General features: G+C 38.3%; 1 protein-coding gene across 1 annotated transcript in view; it reads right to left on the reverse strand.

The window, feature by feature from the left end:
- LOC108693738 overlaps positions 1-8,427 on the reverse strand; it is a 136,060-nt gene extending 127,633 nt beyond the window's left edge. The window contains exon 1 of the mRNA XM_018202848.1: positions 7,818-8,427. Coding sequence (XP_018058337.1) covers positions 7,818-7,872 — 55 coding nt within the window. The 5' untranslated portion in view covers positions 7,873-8,427. The remainder of the gene's footprint in view (positions 1-7,817) is intronic.
- Between the last annotated feature and the right edge of the window lie 1,989 nt (positions 8,428-10,416).

Below are 10,416 nucleotides of genomic sequence, written 5' to 3' on the forward strand. Positions count from 1 at the left end.
CGATTAAATTCAAGAGATGTATAACGATAACTTGTCCATCGCTTTTTTAATTTCGAAAGCAAACTTAACTTTGAATGGAACTTTAATTCGAGGCTCACAAAGATATTTAATGTCGAGTATCAAAAAGTTTCCGAGCACGCAGATGGTGTTGAATCCGAATTTTCCTGAGGGGAGTCAGTCTCAAAGTTGGCCAAAGAATTCGCGCGGATGAGAGAACGTGCGGACAAACTTAGTGCGCCTTACACACGGCGAAGACGAGCCAGATAGTCGCGTATCTCGAGATACTTAGTAACGGCGAGGTTACCACATAGTTATGAACGAGCACGCGTGAACCTCGAGCGAAAATAATGCTCGCGCGACCATGAATACGCGGACGGAATAATATAATATAATATAATGTAGTTGGCGGAATATATAATATACCTCTTCATGAACGTAAAAGTTGCCTCGTTAACTTGATTGCGGCACTTTGACTATTCGAACTACCTTTATGGTCGGCAATTAAAACCAAACGACGGGCATAGACGACCAATCGCAATGACCGGAGGTCTTGCTTTTCCAATATCACCTATCCAGTTATTTAATGATATATGTATAATACTATACAACTTACAATAATAGCGTAAAGAATATCAAAATGATATCAACGCATATAAGTATCATAATGTCGCTGTGATATATAATCCTAAAACTTGAGGATAATTTCTTTTTCCGAGAATAAGAAGGAAATATCGATTGCGAAGTTACAATAGAAATATGACAGAATCCAATGTTTCATAATTCGCGAGCTTCTCGGATAGTTGTAAAAATCGGGAAACGAATATGGCGCAACATGTATATGTCTTTCACGAGCGCGAGATTAAATGTCGTTCTACGATCTCTCGCATTCTCGTCGGCAACACGTGCAATTTCCGCTCGCGATAGAAATCGACGTAATGCCGCATCTCTTGCACGAAAACTGCGATATCTGCGCGACACGTCGCGATTTTTCGACTTCCGACAAACAACATATACGTTTGTAGGGTTAAACGGAATAGCGCGTTACGTCTCGAAACTATCGCGCGGGGACCGGTAGTTCGCCGCAGCCAACTCACCCGCTGGGTATCGTAATTTCGTCGATAGTAACAACGGTAACAGACGCCGCCACCGCCGTGCCGCAGCGCATCGTTAACCCCCTGGCGTCTGGTTTTTCGCTCTCTCGCGCCAACCATTCGCCACCATGCCGGTTTATGCGCCATCGCGGTCGCGGCTTCCAATCTCTCTTGCCGATTCAACAATCAAGTACATAGAATATACTGAACTCGTGTTTACTTAATCCATATAATGGAACGGTATTCATGGGAAGCGAATTAATTAATAAGTGATATATATCTGAGTGATTCAGAAATATTCATAGAGGATTAAAATCGCGAATGTACATTGAATTTTAGGAGATATCGACGAGCATCGACGCTGCTCTCGACGCTACCACTTCAAATTGTAAAAAAAATGTTTAATATTACATATAAAAATAATATATGTAAAAAATTTCATTTTTGAAACGCCAGAGAAACTGCACAATCAAAATCAATAGTATGATCTTTCATTTTTGCAACAAACAATGAATATAATCTTTCATTTTTGTATAATTTTTTTTAGAAAATTATATATATAATAATATGCGTGTGTATGTGTGAAGGTTTATGATAGCTTTTGAATAAAAATTGGTCCAACTAATCCTGCTTTATACCTTATATCTCACAGTTTGTATGCAAATTTTTTATGTACAAATTGACAAAGTCCGTTAATTGCAAATTGTAAAAGACAGAAATAAATAGTCAAATTACGAACAAATTAAAGATCGCATTGCAAAATAAAAACAATTATTTATTCTCATTCCAGTTTTTATTTCACAATAGTCTTTAATTTGCTCGCAATTTGACCATTTATGTCTCTTTTTTGTGATATATACAAATTTTTTAATATTATATAATATTATAGTAATATTCGAAATAATAATTTACTTATTTCTGCTGTATACGTAAAAAAAATCTTTTAATACGTTAAAAAAAAAGAATAATTTTATGGTAAGTTGTAACTTTCTACGTCTATTAAAAATATCTTTAATAGTAAATAACAAAATTATCCGTCAGATATAATTATTGTAATTTTATGAAACTTTTTTTACAATAAAGAGTGAAAGAATTACGTTATCTATCCGCAATAAAAGAAAGTTTTCGCAATAGCAAATTAAACGGCATTTTCAAATCAAGCAAACAGTAATGTCCGTGATTAATATCCATTTTATATAGAAATACCGCACGATTGTACGGATGGACGATTTATTACGTGATGGAGGAGTTTGGTCGCGAATAGATACGGATTTATTCGAAATCTCGTGTTATATACGGATGTAGGCAATATGCGGCCGTATCTGATCGTCGGAGAAATACGATGTTGAAAAATTGGCAGTATAGCGGTCCCGGTTAAAAGTCTAGGGGACAGTTAAACACGTATTATTACGCGCGCGTCCTTTGCACGCGCCCTCTTCTCTTCTCGAGACCGCGATGTGACTTCATATTTTCCGCGTCGCAAGCGTATAACACGAGCGTATGGAAATAGAAGCAGAAATGTGAACGCGACTATGACAGTCGTTTCTCGGATCCCACAATGTCGTTTGCATTTCTCATAAGCGTGCGGCTGTTCTTTTTTTTTCTCGTACATACGCATTTTTTATCTTCGTCCTCATATGCGAGTCACTAGTTCAAGAGAAAGAAAACAGAGAAAGAAAAAAAGAGAGAGAGAGAGAGAGAGAGAGAGAGAGAGAGAGAGAGAGAGATTTACTGTATTCTCTCTAAGCGTTCAAGTTCCTAAAAGCACCAGAGAAACGTAAAGTAACATAAAATTAGAAACATAAAATTAGAACGCAAAAACGACATATGAAAGCAGATTATAAGAGAGTACATTAGATAATGACGCGCGCGGTCCTTCGTATTATTATCATTATGTAAGTAGAGTAAAAATGAAAAAAAGAAAAAAAAATTCAATTTATTAATACACCGAGATTATTTCGATCCTTTAAGAGCGTACACGAATAATTATCTCGGGCAACATTGAACAATATTGGAAAAATGATTACCTCGTTATTATCGCATAAAGATAAAGACTGAATGTACTCATCCTGACTTTCATCAAAGAATGTATGCGTTAACAGAGAGAGAGAGAGAGAGAGAGAGAGAGAGAGAGAGAGAGAGAGAGGAGAAACAGAGCGTAAATTCCGTTTAATAAGACAAGCGAAAAGATACGCGAATAAATGCAGATTAATTGCCTTCTGAAACGAGTCTCTTAAGGATCGTAACAAAAATTACACAGTGTATGAGATAAAGAACTACAGAGAGTTGTAGTCGTAAAAGATTCGGAACAAACAGTCAAGATAAATAACAGGAAAGATTAAGACCAAAGACTGAGTGACGTTGAAGAAACTGAGAGATGAAGGACACAACTCTTTGATATTTGCATACTGCACTCACACTATGAGAGAGGAATTTTGGCGAGGGGGTTAGGGAAGAGGAGAAGCGAAGAGGACCGACGCGACGGTTCAGTGTGAGAGCGCGCGACCTCCTTCTCTCGCGGAGTGTTAAATTAAATTATTATTATCCCCATTATCATTAAGCATGCCGAGTACTAATACTCCCCCCCCCCTACCCTCAATCCCGATATACATCTCGGAAGTCCGCGTATGCATATACACACGTACACACCCTTACGGATGCAATACGTGCAATGTATATACGTCTCCGCGTATTTGTAGGCAGATCGAGGTACGAGATGTCGACGTGTATATAATTCTCTCGGGACGCCATTAAATTGTATTAATCCACTTCCATCACGAAATTGAAGTTCATACACGATAAATGTACGTACGTACCTGCCGCGATACGCTTGACGTACGCGAAGTGTGTAAGCCCTTCCCCCCCCCCCCTCCCCTTCTCCACCCTTCAGTTTTCTCCGGTGCACCCCTTACATTCTTATCGATCTTGTGCGACAAATTTTTTTTTTACTCGACGATATCTCGCGCGAGGATCGCGTGTAACCCTCGTACCGTTTCGTACTTATTAATCCCGGCGGGGGAGAACAGCGCGATGAGCAAAGTTAACCGTAAGGGAATCGTTTAAGTGTCGATACTTCGCTACCGGGCGTTTTAATCACCGACACTTTATCCCTTACATTACTCAGGGATCGATTATGTCAAAGAGCAAGATCTCTTGTAGATGATACCAAATAAATATCACCTTTTTTGCGCTGATGTGTTTCTCCATTAATTTGTTTTCATTCAAATTAACGGGGCGATAGCAGGTAATGTTCGTACTTTTCGAGCAGATCGATAATCAGAGACAATATCAAAACTCTGTTAAATTAAGCATAGTTGATACGCAATCGCGACACACCACGGTGGTAATTGGATCGTACAGTACTGCGGCGGAGGTACGTTCGTTCGAGCTTCATTCGTGTTTTCCGACAATGCCGTTGTTTATCCCATATCGCGAAATGAGTTTCGGAATGAGTGGCGTGGGAGTGCGGGTAGCGTGAGGATGCAACAAGAGTGGGGATTGATAGTAGATATATAGTTGGGCGCGATTTCTCGGAAATGCATATCTCGTATGCTGCAATCGTTTCGTGAATTGAAGAGCTTTGAAAAAATGCCAGAGGCTGCGGTTTTCGTAGATTGTGGAGGGGACTGGAATGGAAAGGGAGCAAAAAACGATAACATACTTTTTATCCACTGCCTAGTCGCCGATGCGCTCTATTTTTTTCACGCGTTTTACATCCGTAAACCAAATATTCTTCCAATTCCAATTGTTGTCTCTCGTAAAGCTTGCATGTTCTACGTATACGTGCTCGTATTAATCCTTAAGTGATCGTCCGAGCAGTTGTCATCACACACAAGTGGTCATGCGCGACGTATTCTGTGCTCAGGAAATAACGCTGTATTTACATGTTATGCTTAGAGTTTTTATTCCTATTTGATTTTTTCTAAGGTCCTACTTTTTATATTACCTTTTAATACTAATTTTTGTACTTCATTCAAATATTTAATACAACAGAATATACTTTCACAGCATATTCCAGAGGTAAAGTTGAGTAAAAACCTTAATACGGAAATGTTAAGGCTGCAAGAATTTTTTTAATTATAAGCATAACTTTAATAGATAAAAATTATTTTACTTCTTTAAGGCTTTAAACTCTTCTTTGTTGTATTGTATTCCTATTATTATTTTTAAATTCTTTGGAACATTCTAAAACAATTCTATTACAAAAATATTAAGGCTAATAATTTTTGAATTACAAAAATTACTATCTTTAATCAATTATAATTCAGAAACTATATATAGCTTTGACATTTTCATATTAGATTATCGTATTTCGTATCATTATTTTTTACTCTACCTCTAGAACGCTATAACAATATTTTACAGTGATTGTGAGACACTCTGTATATTATTGTTTGCAATTGTGATTAATCAATCAATCAAATGAATAATCAATTTGCTAACTACTAATTAAAAAATTAATCGTTATTTATTAATTATTAATTTTTGGTTACAGAATAGATCAAACTTATAACAATTTCTTTTCCAATTTACATAAAAACAAAATAATTCATCGACCAATATCGATTTGAACATTTTTTCGACAAACGCATTCTTTAATAAGAGTTCTTTAATAATAGCAATAAAAATTATAAATATAATTTTTTTAGATATAATTAAAAATTAACGATTCATACAATTAATTTTTAATCGATTACTTTACTTCAAAAGAAACAATCGATTAATTGTTTCACAAATAATTTCATTAATTGATTACATCAATCATGATTATATCATACTTACTAGGGTACCCGGTAAGTTTTGACAAAGCGCTAGTGTGTAAATAGAGCGGATTAAACTAAATCAAAGAATCCTCTACCATTTTGCAATTTTTGCAATTTTTTTATCTTATAAATATAAACGTCTAAAATCGACACATAAAACAATTTTAAAGTACCTTTATGAGTTCTTTAAGAAACATTTGAGATGTTTCATAAAGAACTCTGAAAGAAATCTTAAAATTGTCTTATGTGTCGATTTTACTCGCTTATTCAACAATCTTTAGAAATTTCGGTTAGTAAATAGTATTTCGTTCATTATTGCGAAATTGCAAAATAATAGAGGACTTTTCGACTCAGTCCGCTTTATCTGCATACGAGCGCTTTATTAAAACTTATCGAACATTCTGTACATTTCAAATTTTTAGTCAATTATTTTAATTAAAAAATAAAACAATCTCTATTAATGACCAATACTAGATACTTTATTCATATATTTACAGCCTAATAAACAAAAAAACATAATACGAAAATTTAAAACATTAGAAAAAATATAATGAACGACGTATACATGCAGAGGACTGCACAAAACCTGAAATTAAAAAGAAATTAATTTTGTTATTGTGATTTTGACGTCGCATTGCGCAAAATAGCGTGAAAACACTGTTAATATTCTATGTCTAAAAGATTACTAAGAGGGTTAGATGGAGGAAGACCACTCGGATGTTATTTTATGCAGTTTTATTCGAATATGACATTCTCTGTGCGTCAGCATGGCCGCTTAAGGATTAAAAGAAGAAACGAGATGTCGCAAACTCGCGAATTGTCTCCATTTGATATTTTGATCTTGACGAAATTTTAATAGATTTCAATTGCCCAGCCATCTCGAGCGAGTAGATAATATGAGTCCAAACAGTTTCAAGTGATCGTTTAAAATTCAATATGCGAAGACATCGCATTCTACGAAACTTGTCACACTCCAACTCGCGTCAATTTTATATCTCGCGTTTGTTTTTTTAAACAAAGAGATCAGCATTATAGTAGATACCTTTAGGTGTTCTCATGGATCCAAAAGTACTTTATCGTTTCTTAAACCATTTCTAATACTTAAGTATTCAAAAGTTACACTTTGCAGACTCTAATGCATAAGTCACACGGGAGACTGCTTAAAAATTCAGAAAGTCAGCACTTTAGTTATTACCAATAGACTGTCATTCCCCGTCGTGGCAGAATAAATGTATGACTACTTTCAAACGGCTAGTGCGGCAAGAATCAGTAATATCCTCGAACGCAGGCCAGCCTTTCCAAACTATATCTCTCCTATTTCATAACTTTCCCAATTTCAAGAACAGAGAAGCGAGAAAATAGCATAGGCGCCGAAAAACTCCGCACCAGTACCGAGATGGTGAGAATTTAGATACGAATATAGACATGATATTCTAGTTGAAGTAAAAAATTACTAAAGTTAAACGAGGAAACACCTTTAAAGTTGAAGGACGACGAGCGAAACTTACGCACTAGTGGCATAAAGTGACCATCACAAAGAATTTATCGTGAGAGACAGTTGTATCGAGCAACGACTAGAGGATGATAAGTGTTGATTCCTGTTGTGGAGCAATTTGCGATTGCTACCTTCAGATAGCGGGCTCGACGTGCGCGTTATCATCAGCCGTTGCACCCGTTCATAATAGCGAGCCGCAAATAGGCCATCGATGTCGTGTTGCGAACAAAAGCAAAACAGTGCGACGCGCAACGGGCAGGCCCCAGCGGATGTCCGAAACGCCGCGCATTCCCGACGCGGATCGTCGGCGATTAATCGAATCGATCGAGCAGCACGGCGCGGCAACGCGGTCGGCGGTGGCGGTGGCGGTGGCGGTGGAGCCTCTCGTTTGACAAAGGCCCTGATTCATGCGTTAGCGCACGAGGCACCGCCGATCCAACCGATCGCAAAAAACCACACAACACTTACCCCTGATCCGTCCGAGACAGAATAATAACAAGATGGTCAGACCGATCCAATCCATGATGATTCGGCTCGATTTTTTACCGCCTCCGACTGCAGTTGTTCAACTCTAAGGAGAGAAGAGAGAATCGGACTTGGCGCAAAACGCGCGCGTCGCTCTAACTGCACGCGCGAGATCGAAAATCAAATCGCTTCCTCACAGTGCACTATACTCCGGTTTCTCTTACTCCGGTCGCACACCACGCACGAGAGATGTTTTCACATTGAAAATTCACTTGTGAACAATCGTATCGTCACAAAATACATATACAAGTAATCATCGACAGACCGTCTTGAATATTATCCTTCGTTTCTTTCTTTCCGTTTTTTTTCCTTTTCTTTTAACGTTTAATTATCACTCAACCATTCCTTGTCGAGGCACCGCGCACTCATTAACCCTCTCACAGCGAGTCACGGCGACACTCACGGGGCACACGCGGGTCCCGATCGTGCGGCGAACACGCGTCGCGCGGAAATAGCGGGTGGCAGCGGCGGCGAGGAGGCATTCGGGGAGAGATAGAGAAAGAGAGAGAGGGATAGAGAGAGAGAGAGAGAGAGAGAGAGAGAAAGAGAGAGAGAACGTGCGTCCGTACCCCACGATGATCGCGTGTGCGGAGTAGTGGCGGCGGCGCGGCCTACAGGCTTTAGAGCGTGGGGCGCCGTCTCCCACCCTCGCGCGCGCGGCCGGCGGCAGTAACCCCCCCCCCCTCTCTCTCTCTCTCTCTCTCTCTCTCTCTCGCCTCTCTTTCTCTCTCTCGGTCGTTCGCACACGCGCCCGAGAGTACCCGATGTTGGAACACGAGGCCGAAATAGGGGTATCCCGGCACGAACTAGTCCGAACGAATCCGAGAGAAAGAGAGAGAGAGAGAGAGAGAGAGAGAGAGAGAGAGAGAGAGAAGAAAAAAGGGAGGGGATTAAGGAAAGGAAGGAGAGAGCGAGAGAGATTTTCTGCGAGCGCCTGTGCGGAAGTTGCACTCTACGCACCGTCGCAAGACGGACTGTTAATACGGATAAGAATTTTTGCGAATTAATATTGGACGTCTTATATTTTCGATTATTTTGTTTTGCAATAATATTTTATTTTTTCAACGAACTGTAGATAGCTGGAAAGTTGGACCAAAATAAAAGACAACTCAACGAACTAAATAATATTAATTAAACTCGATAACGATATTGAAGAATATGTCAAGTTGAATCTTTCAACACATTTTAATGACATATATTTTACGTATTATATATAAAATATTATATACGATATATATAATATTTGTCGTTAAAATTTATGAAACAATTATTTGAACCCGGCATTTATTAAATATCGTTATCATCTTTAATTAAGTTATTTAGCTCGCCTTTATTTCAATGTATATGTATATGTATATATACGTATTATATTATTATATACCAAATTATATATTTTAAAATATAATGTTGTATATTATATTATAAAATAATATAATATTACATAATATTGTGTATCGCATTAAAGTTCATTTATTCATGATACTGTTTTCTCTTGGATTGTCATAAGCTATCGATATTTTCAAAGAGAAAGACTCTCTGGTATCTTGTGATACGATATCGAATGACTTGACTGAAAGTATCCGTATTCTATTAAGTCTAAGCCTCTCCACGCCAAGTGAATAAAAGCACGTCCGCACTTAAACTTAAGCATTCCTTTAGTCGTGGGAAACGGATAGGATATATCGACTCGGTTCTCGTTCAAGCGATAGGCTTCTTGTATCGTTCCGACTTTAGTGGCGCGCGGATGGAGCCCGAAAAGTTAACCTTCTTCCCTCTATCCCACTCTCGCTTTTCCTCAATACCTCTTAAACTTCGGTTAAACTCTTTCTATGGTGACGTAATGCGGTCTACATTCGGGCGAATTCGATATAAGTGCGTCGAGTTATGTAGAACGTTTTTCTTCGAAACTTTAAGTTATGCGGTATAAAGTCAAATACGCAATAGAGAGAGAAAGAGAAATATATATATATATATATACGTATGAATACATGTTAAAACTTGTCTGTGAGCATCCGAGATTGCCTCGCATGAAGTACATTATACAGTGATGTATCGTCAAAGACAATACGTTATAGACAGGTCGAGAGTCTCGTGTCTCATGCAGCGCGACTGCAGGGCAAATTATCTTTTTTTCTTTTATAGCAAGAAGTAAAAGGATTAGATCTTTGAGAAATAAGAGCTGGAAATGTTTCAGTTACCTCCTCCTCATGTTAAATGATTCCGTGTTCAAGCGACGCTTATATCAAATTCCATCTAGCATGTACGGCGTCAGGTTGCACCTGAAGGCGTAGTAAACCGAATGAGAGCGGCAGGGATGTAATCGTAGAGGAAGGCCGAGATATCACGGGTGTGTGCACGCGGAGTCGCCGCCGCAAGTAAAATACGAGGAGTATGTAATGAGAATTCCTAATATCCAAAAATCAAAGGTACTGCAGGAAAATGCAACTTTCACTGGTGCATCAATAGCGCGCATTTTTCGCTTCCGAGGACGGAAACGCAGAAAAAAACAGATATATGCGAGTGCACGAAAAGCAATGTTGTG

The sequence above is a fragment of the Atta colombica genome, unplaced genomic scaffold (genome assembly GCF_001594045.1).
Source record: "Atta colombica isolate Treedump-2 unplaced genomic scaffold, Acol1.0 scaffold96, whole genome shotgun sequence".
Lineage (NCBI taxonomy): Eukaryota > Metazoa > Arthropoda > Insecta > Hymenoptera > Formicidae > Atta > Atta colombica.